Source organism: Solea solea, chromosome 4, assembly GCF_958295425.1.
Source record: "Solea solea chromosome 4, fSolSol10.1, whole genome shotgun sequence".
NCBI lineage: Eukaryota > Metazoa > Chordata > Actinopteri > Pleuronectiformes > Soleidae > Solea > Solea solea.
The window spans coordinates 21,767,467-21,785,177 of NC_081137.1; the positions used below are offsets into that span (position 1 = coordinate 21,767,467).

The 17,711-nt window shown below is 42.5% G+C and overlaps 1 protein-coding gene across 3 annotated transcripts in view; it reads right to left on the minus strand.

Moving 5' to 3' along the window:
* The window catches only part of jade2 (jade family PHD finger 2), a 136,652-nt gene that overhangs the window by 83,648 nt on the left and 35,293 nt on the right, over positions 1-17,711 (minus strand). For all 3 annotated transcript variants that reach the window (XM_058626977.1, XM_058626976.1, XM_058626973.1), the window contains exon 4: positions 13,343-13,500. In XM_058626977.1, the coding sequence (XP_058482960.1) occupies positions 13,343-13,500 (158 nt within the window). The remainder of the gene's footprint in view (positions 1-13,342; positions 13,501-17,711) is intronic.

A 17,711-nucleotide genomic window follows, 5' to 3' on the forward strand; every position in this document is an offset into this window, starting at 1 on the left:
GTTATCTTAAGTGAAGGAGCAGAAGCACTCACTCATTTAACATTTTTTTGGACAATTCTTCAGCCATGAAATCAAAATAAATCCAGTTAAAGGTCTTAAAAGAAACATAGGTTTGTGATTTCCTTTTCTTTGATGGCTTGATAACGCTTCTCAGGTGTCTACAGACACCAATATCTGTCCGACGCGGTCTTAATTACACTCGTCTGTTTTCGCTTTTCTCCTCTTTTATCTTAAAATAAGTCACATGACCGATACGAGCGATGTGTCTGTGGGTTCGATTCCTTGCTACATGCCAAGGTGTCGCCGGGCAAGACACCTAACCCCATGTAAGTGTGAGTGAATGGGTGAATGGCAAAACTGCAGAGTAAAGCAGCGAAAAGACCATTTACCGTTAACACTCTGCTCACTTTTGCTTTTTGGAAGCAAATGGTTTGGACTTATTCATCAGGATTTATTTTTGCTTCTCTGATTTCCGATGCAGTGATTTTGTTGTGTATTGGACCCGTACCGACGCTCAACATCATATCAACACATTCTTAGTTTTGTGGATCTTGATCGAAATTGGAGAACCCGTAGAAAACCCGTGCACACACAGAGGGAGATCATTTTAAAGATGTTGAATTAAAATATAGTGAAAAATGTGAAAAGTGAAGTTAACACTCTTTTTAGGATATTCAGGATCCTCTGTGTGTCGTCAGTCGATGCTGCAGCCATAAAACAAATATCTCCCTCACCTACTGCTGGGCCACTTTGATGAGCTGTGTTTCAAATTTGTCTTTGCATTACCGGGGCACATGGCCTCGAGTCGTCTCCTCAGAGGTGCGTCCCCACTTGCTTTAATTCTGAGCCTAAAAGCTTCAATTAAACCCACACACACAGAAAACAGTGAGCAGGCAAACACAGGGGACAGGGGACAGGAGACGGGAGACGAACGGGAGGGGGGGGCATTACTGCTATTTGCTGAAGAAACTAAAGCAAAAGCCCCCGGTGTGTCCATCAGCCTCTTTCCCTCTCTTTGTCATTCCCTGCAGATCTACAGTTAGTGCAGCGCTCCACTCAACCGCCTCATCAACCTGTTTGTTTACTTATTTACCCAGTTTCTCTACAATCAACATCCCTCTCCCTCCCTCCCTCCTCTGTTTCCACCCTCGCTCCCCCCTCTATTCCTCCATTTTGTTTTTGTTTATTTGTTTTTTATTTATTTCTTCAGTCATCACTGTTTACCTTTCTCCCTCGCCTTCCACACTGTCCTCTCTCCTCCTCACTTCCTTTGTTTATGCCGCAGAATAAGACAGTCAGAGGGCGGACCATTCAGATGGTCTTAGCTACTCTTGGAATGACTCACAATCAGTTGGTTTGTCCCAGCGTTCAAATGGACCCGTGGGGGCGCGATGACATCATCTGCTAATCCATTAAAGTCCATTAAAATGATGAGTAACAAACACCAAGCACCTGAAAACAAGACACTGATGTGGTCATCGTCCTCACTTCAGGTTAAAAGCTTACAAACACTTGACATTTGTTATCACATTAAGAGTTTATGGATCATAGCGGACTTTGTTTTTTTACAGTTTTATGAAACTTGGTGTAGTTCAACACTATAATGACATTAGATGCAGATGGAGTCAACAATTCTTTTCTTGTTGGGTCATTTTTATTAGAAATGACTTTGGTTTTATTTGATTAATTATTGGAATGCACGGGTTAGGACAGTGTTGGTTGACGTGTTCTAGGTGACGATTGTTTTGGGACATTTTGGTCAACATCATTTCCAAAGTCATAAGAAGATTAAAAAAATGATAATATATACCTGTATATATATATATATATATATATATCACTTTAAATTCAAAGCTAAACAAAGCAAACAATGACTATTCAATATTTTTCCAGAAAACCATCTAAGAACCTTCCTTTATATGTCCAGTGTCAACAGTGAAACCAGATCACAGTTTGTCTCGCGTGTCTTCAGCATCCATCCATCCATCTAAAAGGTTTTAAGACAAAGCAGCAGTAAACAGAGTTCACTCCGCGAGAGGTGGTTAAGTTTAAAGTGGCCAACCCGCGTGCACCGGCCTCCCTGATGTGACCATTAAACACCAGAGCTTTGCCTTGGCAACAAGGCTGAAGGTGGAGGTGGAGGTGGAGGTAAAAGGAGAGGTTGGGGGTTTAAGAGAGACACAAATACAAGAAACTGCTGCTGATAAAGAAAGGGTTGTTTGGCATAAACCCAGAAAGAAAAGATTGATTAACTGCTACCGAGAAAAGGCCAATTAAACGTGTGTTGAATCAAGAAGCCACATGTCATACGTGTTGCAGCCTGTCGTTCACCTCCTTACATATGAAAACAAAAGCTGTGGCAACATGGTTACCTTTTCTTTTTTTGTACACTGTTTTAAGTGTAACTGAACTCTAAATAAAGATTATTATCGCTATGTTCATGTTTGAAACCAACTCTTCTTTTTCACTAACTATTGTTTATCACTTTTTATCTCCCGACTCCAATATGATCCACTCGGTTTCAGTTGCCATTGTTTTAAGTACACACACACACAGAGGCAGTTTGCCAGCGGAGCGTTTGTTTTGGCAGTGTAATTGCACAGCGACGGAGACACACCAGCGCACAAGTACACGCGGTTTATGCGGCCGTCCTGGGCAGGAGTATAAACCAGGCTTTAGTGAAATTAAGCATGCACACAAACAAACAAAAGGAGACGAGGTGGAAGTCTTCTCCCACGTCTCACCCGCTCTCCATCTCCACATCTTTAACACAACACACACACACACACACAAGTCAAGTGAAACTGGCAGATGGTAGATTGGTAAATGGCAAAATGGGCCGATCCAGATGTTGCGGAGCCCACAGTGCAGAAGGCGAGGGCCTTTGATGTGCCATGCCCGACTTAAACAACATATGGAGATGAGGAGAGATGAAGAGACGAGAGTGTGTGATATGAAATGTTAGTGTGAAGGAGCAAGAGATGACCCAAAATCCCCCTGTGAGATGTTAAGTGTTTCTGAGAAACCGCCACAGGGACATCTCCCCATGTATCACACACACATACACACACACACACACACTGGCGTTGCATCCACAAATACGGACGTCTAAAATCACACACGCACAGAGTCTAGAGTCTAGACTCCCACATATGGCTCTCGGGGCTTGACTCGCATCACATCCATGTGGGGAACAAAGACACACAAAGTGCAAACTCACAACATCAGCCCACACTGCGCCTGAGGGCAGCCCGCAGTAAACACCAACAGCCACACACATGTCACACATGCCGGGCTCCGGGTTGAGGGATTGCTTTAATCTACAAAATCACAAACACAAATCTGGATTCATACATCCACTCACACCAGCTCCCTTCTTCAGAAACTTTCTCTGTTTCTTACCTTTTTGGTCCAAGTCTCCAAATTAGTTTTTTTGTGTCCCTGGCATTTAAAAAAAAAAACAGCTAAATAAATCAAAACCTGTAAAGTGAATCACTGTGTAGACGCACGCCAGCACATTTAGGTTCTGGCAGATTTAATACACACACAGCTCAGCGGGTCAAAAACAATTTTTTGGAGGTGAAATGTTGAAACTGTCCAGGTCCCCGCTCCGCTCCGCTCCCCGCGCTGTAGTCACTCTTTGCCCACAAGCCTCCAGGGGTGAATGGGTTTTTGTTGGAGCCTGACTCATCCACTGGAACCAGAAAACCAGCCCGGTTCTGGCCAACACTTGGTTACTGTGGTCAGAGAGTCGGTCCGCCAGCCAGCGAGGCGAGCAACCAGTCATTCAGTCATTGAGTCAAGCTGCCAGTGCTGATTTCACTGTCTTTTTTTTAGTAAAGTCAGCCAAACATGCAGTAACCCAGTCACTCAGATCAATACAATCATAAAAATGTGGTTAAAAAAAAAAGGTCTTTGTTTGTTTATGTTCACATTACCGACCACGTCGTACAAATCTGAATCAGATTTCACAGTAGAAGATTAAAAACTTCAGAAATGGAAGTTTCTACTGGAGGAAGTCAGTGCTCAGCATGTGTTTATCAGGCTGCGTTCACACTAGCTCCTTCTTAATCGAACCCTAGTTCGTTTGCTCGGGAAGTTTCGGTTGGTTTGGGGAGGTGCAAACTCTGGTCCGCCTAAAAACAGGAGTCTCGGCTGGCTTCAAGTGAACCAAACGCAGGAAGCGGACTACAACACAGGGCATTGTGGGTACAACACGACCAAAACATACGCACGTGTGAGAAGGATAGCCGGGAGAAATGAAATTCTCATTTCATCAGAATCAGAATCCTTTTATTATTCCGAAGGCAATTTGTGTTGTTACAGTTGCTCTATATCAGACTCAGTAAGTACCAGAAAAATTAATAAAAAAAAAAGCACAAAGCCCTTGTTGAACAAGAATTACAAAATGACAAAAATGTACAACGTGTACAGGATAAAGATTATCAATGTGATGATTAATAAATGAACTGGATACTTGATATTTGATTTGCATGCTCAGGTATCAGATATATATCTGATCTTGGACCACATACTGAAGTGGCATCAATAGAAAAACATGGAATGAGTCACTGCAGCCATCACACAGTCTGTCATCCTCACTTCAATCCGTTCGCAAACAAGGCAACATGTCCTTCATGTGATTAGTAAAGCGCCCAGTTCCAGGGGGACCGCGTTCCTACTTCCATCCGACCACCCATTGACCCTCTGCTCACCCATCCAATCAGTCAGCGAGTGAAAAGGCCGCTCTGCCAGGGAGCCGACGAGCCGGCCGCCCACTAAGTGGTCGATGTGGTCGTTCAGCCAGTCGAGCGGAAAGCCTGAAAATGTGGACACGGTCGCAGCCACACTCAAGTCATGAAGACGTAGAGAATCTGGGCTCGGATCGCGCTCACATCGCACATCCACAGCGGGCAGTTGTCAATGTGGTCGTCAAAGAGACGGCTAATTGTTAAACCGTGTCGCCAATAAGTCCGTCAATAGGTCTGTCAGCTCACAGCTGAGCGTATCACACGTCAAAGAACACATTCATGTGGTAAAGTGACTCGGAGAACTGCCGAAACCAGTATGCATTGTTATTATTTGACGTGTTCTGTCATTATGGTTGAGTTTGGCCTCTGTGGGAAGTTTGTTTAAAGCCCCTTCCCCCAGGAAAAAGAGATCAAAAGCCACTTCTTCAATGTATTACATTATTAGCTTTGTCATAGGGACCTACCAGAGACACATGGCTGAGGCCCAATTTGGCTCCCGAGCCCCATACTTTAAGAAACACAGTGCTCATATTCACCCTCTCGTCCGTCCAAGAACAACCAAATGAGCCTGTGGTCAGAAATACACCCGCTGACCCTTCAGAAGCAACAACGCGGTGATGAGTTCATGTCATGTCATCATTGCCGTGACTGTCCACGCGCGTCCGAGCCATGAGCTCATCTTCTGATTCTCCAGCCAATTTATCAATCAATCCGCTCCACGATTAATCAACTCCATCCTTTTACTAATTACAGTGTTTGAGTCAGCGAGTTCTACTGTGTCAACAGTTAGAAATGTGATAGGGCACACAGGAAAAACCCTTAGACCACATTCATGCTGTGTCTGTGATCGCACTATGCACTATATTTAAAGTTCAACACTTTTTCTTGAGTGGTTCAAGAATTTGAACACATTTCCTCCAAGAGTCTAACAAGATGGAAGCAAGAAAGAAGTCCAAGTGTGAATTCTTCTCATTTTAAAGTCTTCTGACCTCGGATTGAACTTCCTTAACGCTGCAGCTGACGGTTATATCCATAATCGACTAATCTGATTAATCCAGTCATCGTCTGGTCTATGAAATGTCAGTCAAACTAAAACAATGTCTCGTTTTTGTTCACAAACCAAAATGATTCACTTTTTAATGATTTCTTTGTTATGTGGAGCAAAGAAGGAAAGAAAATGTTCACATTTAAGAAGCTGAAACGATCAGAAATGTAGTTAGTAGATAGATGTGTCTTATGAGGGTTATTTATTACTAGTATTATTATTATTTATGTTGTGTTCATGTGTGTCTTTAGTCTGTTAGCTATTTTATTTTTACTTTTCACGCTAACTGCATCCAACCTCGGCTCTAAAATGCACATTTTTGCACTGCAGGCTAATTTCTTATTGCATCTTTTTTGTGGGTTTTATGACACACAATACTAATTATGACCTTTTTGCATCTTGCACCTGGCAAATACTCCACATTACAAAAAACGACCACTAAAACGAATAGAAACTTAGCTAAACCTAAGCATTTACAATAAAAAACACGAATAACCCGCTCTAAAAACTAATTAAAACTAAAAAGACAAAACTATTATAACCTTAGTTTTACTCTTTAAACCCTGACTAACTAAAGTGCTCAGTGGTTGCTCTGAAAAAGTTCCATAAAAACAAGCAGCAGGTCGGCTTTTATTTCATCATTATAGGCCGATTTAAGTCTGTGCTGCAAGTCTCATCACAATCTAATCAGATAATCGGCTCTATACGGGTTACCTGTGATTAAAGCTCACAAGAATAAGAAAAAGAAAAAAGAGAGAAATACTCTGCTCTTAAATGAGTCAATTAGCTCTTTAATGAGCAAATCATTTCCTGAGCAGCGTGTTTGTCTTTGCACGGCACTTGAACTTGTTAGCCGTGAGTATTTATGGCACGATACCTTTTTTTATCTCGTTAATATGAACGTTTATAGAGTCTTAACGACCACTCAGAGCACTTAACACCGCAAGCATATTTACACATTTACCGTTCAATCACACATTATATTCTCCGTTTGACGTCCAGTGTCTCCAACGGTTTGTTTTCTATATACTTTGAAATGTTTACTTGAGAGAAAAGTGCAAGTTTGTTACCAGAAAATGACTTTGGGAGAAGTTGAAGTCACTTTTTATGACTTAACCTCTTCTTTTTGGGGTCCCTGCTCGAAAATGACAAACTAAGTAGAGTATAATCTCTGCAATTACAAGCTCGACGTGAATTATCTTGGTATCAAAATGAAGAGAACACTTGTGAGATTCCTTCACTGTTGATGCCACTGTGTCAGAGTAAAAGCAGATGGAACCCAGCATTAATAAAGGATTTTATTTAGGCTTTATCGCCTAAAAATATTGCATTTTAAAGTAAATATCACCTTTAAAAACATGCAATAGGAGCTTGAAAACTCAAGAAAGTCATGTAACAACATGTGGCCATGAGCTGTGCAGAGACTGAAGCTGCTGAAGTCAAGCAGAGCGAAATTACAGAGGTTTTAGTAAAGAGATGACTCGGCGTTCTCCACTTTGGCACCGTTTGAGGTAGGTACCAAATTATGAAACCCATTTATTTTTATTTTTAAACTTTAAAATGACTCAAACATACTATATATTCAATTTCTATTCAAATAAAACCGTACAAAAAGGAATAAACCTTTCATATTTCGACACAGTTAGTAGGACTTTGTGAATGCATGAAGGTGAATATTTAAACAAGAGGTCGTCTTAACGCACTGGTGGGCGGGGCATCGTCCCACAGGGAGCGCTTTAGTCGTCTCACCACCGTGTCTGCCACCGATGTACGCACTCGCATCAGTGCTCGGGTCGCGACCTTTCGTCGGCTGTTTGTCTCCGTCAGAAACACGAGAGACAGAAAACTGCCGCCACATTTATCCAGGGTGTTCCTCACTCTCTCTGTGTCTCACAGTCAAATATTTCGGTATTTCATCATTTCATTTCTCCAAGAAGGGAAAATAAATACCAGATTTTTTCTTCTTTCAAACGGCTGCCAGTGAAGGATACATTTCTAAAAAAGGTTCACGTGCCAGATTTCCAGTGTCACACAATATCATGCAACTCACGACTAAGTTAGAATCAAAACTTCCAAAATCCAAACTATTTAAACACATTTCCGTGTAAACGAGAGACACTTGCAGTTGATTCAGCTGTTCGCTGTGGAGTTGATGAGGATTTGACTTCTTTATTAGATAAATTTGAAGGTAATAATATTGATTTATTGAGCTTGGGGGACAACAATTTTACTGATTGTTGTTTAATTGTACATGAAAATGCTGACGGTGTAATTGTACATTGAGTAAGTAAGATAGTGATGTGTCAGAAAGCAGTTGGCATCCATAACATCGCATCACCGCCTTCGTCTGGATTCAATCATGCAATACTTCATAAATCTTCTTGTTTTTCCTGATTCATCTCTTCGTCTCCTCGTGTAGAAAGAAACCTGTTTTCATGCTTACTTTTTTTCCACTGTGTCTCCTAACACGATACTATAATCTATCTGAAACAATACAAATAATTCACACAGGAAAAGCTGTTTAGTTTGAAGTGAAATATCTAATTATTTCCAGATTGAGTGATTTGAAGTGTCCCAGTCTGGGCCAAGAGTCTGTGTCGAGTCTGTGGCGGCTACTACTCCTGCATAAGTCGTCATACACACAGACATGAGATTAGACTGCGAGCTTTGATTCTCTTCCTTCGCTGGAGTCGAACGTCAGGGCGTTAAGTGGATCGCTCTTGAAGCCAGAAAATGAAACGTAATCAGTCTCGACGATTTTTCGCCTCATAATGCTGCACCAACTTTTGCATATTTGCATAAAATGACGATAAAATAATAATAAACAGGGTTGTTTTTGGCAGCCATTCTAGATTTAGTCTTAGTTTTAGTCTTTTGGACTAAAATGCTTATTAGTTTTAGTCATATTTTAGTCATTTCTATATGTTATGTTAGTTCAGTCTTAGTTCAGAAAAAAAAGAAAGAAGTATAGTCTTTTAACAAATTAATTTAGGTGAATAAGGGTTTTTTCCATGAATTGATGCCGCGACCGACTCTAGGTTGGCTTGGAAAGGCTCGGGGCGAAGGTGGTTAACTGCTGGTTAAAAGCACCAGACCCGTCTTGAAACACGGACCAAGGAATTTTTAACTTATAATTGACAGATTACGTACACAATTAATAAAATCTCATGCATTTTGAATGTCTGACAGACCACCCACAAACATTTAGGCCCATTTCCATGTCGTCGACGAACGAAAACTCACACACGTCTCGTCATGTTTTCGTCATCAAAGACCCACGTTTATTTCCTCACCGTCTCGTTATTGTCATGGATAAAAGGGACAAAACAGCCCTGGTTTTCATTATTAAATGATATTAAGGGGTGGGCCGCATGTAATCTATTGGGGGGGCCGCATGTGGCCCGTGGGCCGCCAGTTTGACACCTTTTGAAGTTCTTGTCCAAACAAAATCAGCACAAAGAACTATCTCCATGTACCGCAGCTCATATCTTTTGCGATACGTATAGCGTGCGTGTGTGTGTGTGTGTGTGTGTTGATATTGTGTTGAAGATAAATATTTGTGAGATTGTGCAGCTCTTATCTCCGTCCTCTCGCAGTGTTTGCACACTCTGGTCGAGGCTTAAAGTGTGACGACAACTCGAGGTTTTATATAGAATCCAAGCTGTGCATTGTGATCGCAGCTGCCAGGAAACATGACCCTGCACATCTCCCATCACCGGCAGCACGTCTGTCAATTCAACTCATTCACACCAAGCAGCAAAAAAGCACTTCTGCTTCTTTAAGTCCAGCAGTAGAAAAACCACCGTGTGACGGTCACTGTTTACACGTCATTAAAAAAGAGAAGAAGAAGAAGAAGCCAGCGTTGTTCAGCCAAACCACAAACAACGAGTTTACACTGACTCAGACGCAGCCACCAGTCCGAAGACAAGAAATAAAGCAATAAATAAAGTAACCGCTATCTCATTTCTTTCATTTTGTGAAGAGGCAGAGATCTTCTTATGTGTGTGTGTGTGTGTGTGTGTAATTATTTCCCTCTCTGGCTCTTGCGTTGTCTTTGGGGACTGAGGCTGTCGAGCTGCTGCCAAAGCCCCATTCACTGTCTGCACATAGCCAGTGTTATGCAACGGCTAATTACTTCCACTCGGCCCGAACAAAACCATGGAAAGGAAGAGAAAGAGAGAAGAAGAGAGTGAGAGAGAGAGAGAGAGAGAGAGAGGGGAAGAAACAGGGAAAAAGAGACTCATAAAATTAAATAGACAGAAGGAGAGGACAAGCAGGAGGAGCGAGAAATCATACGGCAGATGAAGGAAAGGTAGAATGTGGAGGGATAATGAGGGGGAAGGAGAGGAAGGAGCGGAGGATGATGTGGAGTCTAAGGGAGGGGAAAAACAGGGGGGATAGAGACACAATCTTCTTCTTCCGAGAGTCCGTCCTCTGTGTTTTTGGTAGTGAAAAAAAACAAAACATCAAACCACAGTGACCTCTTCACCGTCCGCCACAACGGTTTTACCAACAAAAAAAAAATCAGCAGCAGCATCAGCCAAATATGGTCCAAGGAGACAAATGTGGAAGAGGAGTGTTGTCAAAACCAGACGAGCCCTGCAGCTCTTTTTCCTCTCCAACAATTTTTGGAGATGATGTCATTATTCATTAAAAAAAAAAAAGAAGAAGAAAAAAAAATAGAAAAAGACAAATGTGTCTGTGCCTCCGGCTTCACTGGAGTGAAAGAGGGGAGGGGGGAAAGGTGGGAGGGGAAGGAGGGAAGGTAAGGAGAGGAGAAGAAGAAAAAGGATGAAAGAGAACATAGAGTTGAGGATGGATGAAAACAATTAGAAGAGAAAAGGGAAAAAAAGGGAAGTTAAAAGTTTCTTTTCGGGGGTTAAGTGAACAAATGACTTCAACATGAGCAACATTTGGAAGAAATGACCTGAAAACTTGGACGTTAAAAAAAGGTGAACGGGTTTATGATCATACAAGAAATAAACATTGTATTGTTATTAATATACATGTTTTTTATACTTTACCTAGAAATCTTGTGACACTTGAGCAACAGAGGCTTAGACCATGCAACGAAAGTCTCCGTCTTACACAAAGTAATATATCGCGGCTAACTCAATGTAGCTGTGTTTTGTTTTCGTCAGGGATGGAACGATACAATACAGATATCACAAACTACCGACATTAGTCCCATACAGTCATCTTAGACCATCTGTGAACGTATGAAGCTGTTTGAGTCTGTGAATCATTTCAAAGACATCATTTTCTAACTGTGCAACAAATATTGTTCTCCCGAAAATGAAGAAACACAAACAGCCCAAACACAAGGTTCCTGCAGCTTAAGGCCAGTTAAATTCAAGATGTTTTAAGACATTTTAAACGCCACTTGGAGTGACAAATAACTGTTACTGTAACTTACAAAACATACTCATATGTGTTAACATTTCCAAGACTTTTAAAAGAGGGATTTAAGACATTTTAATACTAATTAAGGCCTTCTTTTTCGACTTTTTAAGGAAACATGCAAACGTGATTTTCATTTACATATTTTTTACAGTCTGTGCACAGTGAAGCATGCGATATAAAGGATTTTTTGTATCAGATTTCACATGTTTGATATCCGCTCCAGTGATTTTGACCACCAGTATTGGACCGATACAGATTCCCGTCCCTAGTTTCCGTGTCTGTGGTGACACAGCAGAGTGATGCAGCACTTTACATCACGACTGATGGAAAGCGGAAGGCGGAAGCATAACAACGATGCTCGTGAAGTGAAGGGATTAACCCAGGTTCTCAGAAAGCTCTGCAGACTTCACCTGAGGCACAGGTGAAGTCTGCGGTGTCTCGGTTACAGAAGTAAGAACACTCGACACCGGTTACATTCTTTTCTTGTTGACCCTCTTTGTTAACAAAGGCGTCATTTCCTGCAGAGAACATGTGGAAAACAAGGAACTGATGATGATGATGATGATTCCAGCTGACAGTAAAAGAGGAGAAAAGAAGACAGAGAGGGACGTCACGATGACAGACGGAAGAAAAAGATGAACAAACCGCTGTCAGAGACGCTGACAGAGACCATCAGCTACATCGTCTCCCGCCATAAATCACCGCCGCACTTCATCGTCCCGTCACGTGTAAAATGACACTCTGGTCCATTAATCCTCACCGATCTCTGCCACTTCTCGTCCTCTTTGTCCGATCTGCACATTCATCTCTTTCTCGCGATCGGACTCGGATAATTCTCCGAGCTCTGCGTTTGTCTGTGTCACGCGCGTCGACGCAGATCACTGACTTATGAGACGCTGTTAACAGTGTGAGTGACATCATTTATGCTTTCCATCCCTGGGAAACAGTGTTTTATCTCTGCCCTCTTTAACACTCTGAGGAGCAGGAGTTTAAACTCTTCTAACCGCTTTATCTATCCATCCATTTTCTACCATTCACTCTCACTCTCACACCTACAGTCAATTAAGAGTATCCAATTTACCGAATGCCCATTATTGGACTGTGGGAGGAAGCCGGAGAACCCGGATTATTGTAATAACTAATCCTTCATCCTGAATCCTTTATTTAGCAACATATAGTGTACACATGTATGTTAATAATGTGCCAGAAGGAGTTTGATACCAATAAGACTCTGAAACATACTTTTTATTAATATATTAAACATTTGTCCAGCTCCTTTGTCCCTGTCCAGTTCCATTGAAAGAAGAAGACAATTGCACAACATATTTTTGTCTCCGTTGTTTTACTTTTGTCTCTCGCTGAAAGTCTGAGTTTTCTCTACTTATGGTGTGTGTGTGTGTGTGTGTGTGTGTGTGTGTGTGTGTGTGTGTGTGTGTGTGTGTGTGTGCGTGCGTGCGTGCGTGCGTGCGTGCGTGTGTGTGTGGCCTTCCAGTATATGCCTCTGTAACGGGGCATTACCAGGCAGTCTGAGCATTTTCATTAGTTCCTACAAAGCCTAAACAAACCATATGGGCATGTGGAGCAGCTGCAGTAGTACCAGGGAGAGGAAGAGGAGGAGGAGAGAGAAAGAGCAAACTACAGTACGAGAGTGGATGTATAAGTGGGCTGGAGTAAATGCCTGCACACATCTGCCTACCAGCTTTAGTGTGTGTTTGTGAGTGTGTGTGTGTGTGTGTGTGTTCCATTAACAAATATATAAGACTGATACGTGTAAGCGTGCAATTTATTTTTCCCTTTTTTTTTCCTGTGAACAGATCAAAAATGTTCCCAGGAATGATCGTCAGCCGCTGACACCGTTTTCAGGCGACACACTCACTTATGTTAATAACTTGTCCAAGCGTCAGAGTCAAGTGTCCAAATGTCATAACTCATAGATTTGTGTAAGCGTGGGAACTCGGGGCCCGGCGGTGACATAACGTCTATGTGCGCTCCGGCCACGGCCAACAAATAACAACCCTCTGTCCAATTATAGCTGACACACACACACACACACACAACTGTTGTCATGAAAGGACGACAACACATCCTTCGTGTTTAAGTCTTTAAGTTTTGTGCGTGAATGCAAATGTCAAACCTGTCCTACCTGACCACGGGCTCGGGTATGGCCTCCAGGTTTGCAGGGACCTGGACTCCCTTCTCCCACTCTTGCCTCCAGGGATCTGAGAGCACGTAGAAGTCGTCCGTGCCGAGCTGCGCCGAGTCGGGCAGCTTCATGGCCGTGATGAAGTCGGTGCGGAACACCTGCACGGACAAAGACGTGGGACAGAGATTAGAGATAGACGGAACTATTTTGATCATGCATGAATCGGTTTGAAGGTTTTTGTTTTCATGATTAAAAAGAAGATTTCTGATTGTTTCAGCTTCTTAAATGTGAATATTTTCCAGTTCTTTTGCTCACATGAGACAGAAATCATTAAAAGTGAATCATTTTTGGGATGAGGACAAAAAACAAGACGTTGGAGAACATCACTGGTTGACATTTTTCAACATTTTATGATAGAGAGGAGATTAAGGAAGCAGGCAAAGTATGAGTGACTTCTTCATCGTCAATATCAGGGATGTTTATGGTCATGAATTCAAAGATTCACCTGGAGCCAGAACGGCAGATCAAAAACACGTTAACACAAAGATCCACGGGCTCTGTTGCAGATTTGAGTGATTAGTTGCGTGGTTACTTTTGGTTGCTTTGGTAACCGGTCTGTCATCATGTTTGATTCCCCTCCCACACAGACGGCAACAACAATTACGTGCTATTGAAGACAAAAAGGTGACAGGACTTGTGTTTTTTCCATACTCTTGTCACTTATTATGCTGTCAGTGGTAACTGTGCATCTTTACTTGTGCAGTGAACTACAATGGAAAGATAAAAAAGCTCCTCAAAAGGGAACAAAAACAGCAATTAAAACAAAAGTGACTAACTGGATTTATTGCTGCTTAAATCCTCTATTCCTCTTTCCTCTCACCATTTCCTGAGTCTCTCTAATGTAAAGACGAGAGATCTGAGGAAAATATGTGAGTGAGTCAATTAGGAATCAGCCACTGACTCGCTCAAAGCGGCTCAACGGTGCATAGGCATATTTGATATTCTTTAAAGACGTGAGAATGTGTTCATACGGACACAATCTGCAAGAAATACACTATTACATAAGTCCTTTGAGGCAGGGAGGACAGGCCAAAGATCTTCTCACAGCCACAGACAGCCGTGTACACACTCAGGCTGCAACTAAGGACTGTTTTGATAGTTCACTAGTCATAGATTATTGAAACGACTGGACGTTGTCACGTTTGTCGCTCACGCCAGAGATATGAATCCAATCCAATCCACTTTATTCATAGAAAAGCACATTTAAAAACAACACAGTTGCCCAAGGTTCTGCACAATAACATTAAAATTACATCAAATAAGTGAAAAACATTCACAAGGCTGAAGAGACGGAGATAAGAACAAGAACGCCACCAACTCACACCGCGTCAAAGGCCAAGGAGACGTAAACGTGCGTCTTAAGACGAGCTTTAAAGACAGGAAGTGAAGGGGACGGTCTAATGTCTAATATTAAGAGGCAACTCATTCCAGAGTTTAGGACTCTGAGCTTCAGCCTGGTTTTGGGTACAGTCAGAAGAAAGCGCTGTAGATGTGCAAAAAGTCTCATTTTCCATTGTTCATGCACGGGTCATGCAGTAAAAACAAAATGCCTGTAATACCACGCAGCACGACTTGAAGCCACCATATTATCATAAAGTCATGGACATCCACAACATCTCTCTCCATATTAGTATTATTATTATTTTTCTAAGCCTCCTTATCCTTTCTTTATGAGTTCCTCTCCTCCATCCCGCTCTGCTCTTCCCCCCACCTTCCCTCCATTAACCTCTCCCCTCATCCTCCCGTTTCCTCCTTCTCCCACTCACTGTTTTCTTTCTTTCTTCTTTTTTTTTTTTTGTTTATTTTGAGACACAGAGAGACACGGAGCATGAAAGGAACCGCCATAAATTAGCAGGATAATAAGAGACCGAGGGGAAAATGGATGAGTAGTCTTTGCACAGGTGTGTGGGAGAGAAGAGCAAAATGCCACGAAAAATAAACAGTCTCATATGCGGCGTCACCACTCAAGCGGTATGTTTATTAAGCTGCGGCACTTTCGTCAGACTAAATGTGACCAAACTCTCAAAGGGTGCAAATAAATTAAATAAACAGTTCAACAAAAAACACAAACACACGACAATTATAGAGTTTGGGGCACAAGTAAAGAGAGGAGTGTGTTTATCTCCAATCTCAGAGGAGCTGATCTCCCTGACCTAACTGCGAGAGGAGAGGAAAGGAGGAGAGGAGAGGAGAGGAGGAGAGGAAATGTATATACTAATATATACGAAAAGACACAACGTGAAAAGAAGCATCCTTGATTCTGCTGCTACATCTGCCAGCACGCACAACTGTGTGTCCATGTTCATCCAGAGTGTGTTCCTTATTGTGTGTGCGTGTTTTCTGCATAAATAACTTGTGTACGTGCTCCTCAGTCTTTAAGAAATTAGTGTGTGTGTGTGTGTGTGTGTGTGCTTCAGACAGAGAGCCAAGGCCATGATGAATCTTCGCCGTCCCCTTCAGCAACACAAGAGGAGCACAGACGGAGACCGAGGGTGATCCACTCGTCCTTAATCTTTCTCTTCTTCTCTTCCTCTTCACCCCGCCATCTATCACTGTTACTTCATACACCTCACGAGTTTGGGTGGAGGAGAAGAGGAGGAGGAGGAGGAGGAGGAGGAGGAGGAGGAGGAGGAGGAGGAGGAGAGGAGAGGAGAGGAGAGTATATCACTTTTATTACTGTGTGTTTGCACAGGAATGACTGAGGCTAATTAATGTCTACGAAACACTATTACAAGCTCCTGCAGTTTTATGTTCTGCCGTTCCCCTCTCACTCTCTCACTCTCTCACTCTCTCTCCATCTCATCTCCATCCCCGCTCTCCCTCTCATCCACCGTCTCTTTTGTTTTTATTTACTCCTCGTGGTGATGGATGGCAGGCGACAGATGGAAACGAGGACCATTATAAAAAAGATGACACGGGGAGCGGGGAGAAGACAAGACTGAAAGTCAGAAAGGTAGAGGGCGGACAAACAGTTGGTGTTTACGCAGAATGTGAATGTGAAAACACAAACGAGGTGCATTTCACTCAGCGTTCAAAGTCAGAAAAACACATTCAGCAGGAAAAAAATGATGGAGAACAGAATCTTTCCCGAGCTGATTCGATTTCGGTAACTTGTTTATCTCCCTGCGACGTCGGCTGTGTTTCACGTCGAGGCAAAAACAAAGAAAAGTACTCGTTTATTGGAAAAAGTAATGAAGAGCTATGTACTGGAGCGACAGTACAAATGTCATTAACGGCTGATTTGGATGGACGGAGACCGTCGTGAGCCCGGAGCGGCTTCGGAAACTCTGAAATGGTAATTACTCAAAAAGTGCATTCTTCTTTTTCCATTGGAGACAATTTTATTTATCGCTGCAAAGACTTTCCACATCGATCAACCGTAAATACTTTGTTTCGAGAGCAGCTGATTGAATTTTTCCACTTCCACCCTGGCTTTTGCGTCTGATAAATCAGACTTTGCTAAAAGGAACACATGAATGATGCAGTAAATTTGCAGCCGGGGGGACAGAGACGCTCCTTTTGCCGCGCGACATGTCATCGCCGGCACCTATTGTGTTCTGCTGCCTGTGGCTATTTCAGCTGGCTGCTTATTAAGGTTGTTTATGCACTCCCTTTAATTTCTCCTGCAGCAACACTGCGAAAAAAACCACCTAATTATTTCCTAAAAACGCCACAGTGAGGAAAAGCTGAAAGGCAACAGCTTTATTTACTCATTCCACAATCGAGACACCACCAACATCTGGCTCTCTCTCTCTCTCTCTCTCCCGCTCTCTCTCGCTCTCTCTCTCTCCTGAACAGTGTTTGAAAAGAAGCTGAATCATTTCAAGAATGCGACAGCTGATTGGCTTCCTCGTGATTCAGCAACAATCACAGGATCAAGTTTCTGTCTGCAGAGATCCTGCACTCATTTGCATTTTAATCACTCAGAGGTTAATTTTTTGTTCTATAATCACTTTGGGTTTGCATCGTCACACAGAGAGAGAGAGAGAGGGAGGGAGAGAGAGAGAGAGAGAGAGGGAGAGAGAGAGAGATCAATGACCCTCGGACTGATGAGATTCAGCTGCTCGGATGATGTTCCATGGAAACTCTAATGCTAATACACACACACACACACACACACACACACACACACAGACGGAGCACCTGTCATGCAGTCATGGTCAAACAAACACAACCAGTCTCTCTCACACACACACACACACACACAAACACACACTCTCTCCTCTGGACATTCAGCGAGTGCCGGGTCGTGTTGTGTGCATGTCGTGCTCTCATTAAGTCTCATCTACATCACAACTGATGACATGAG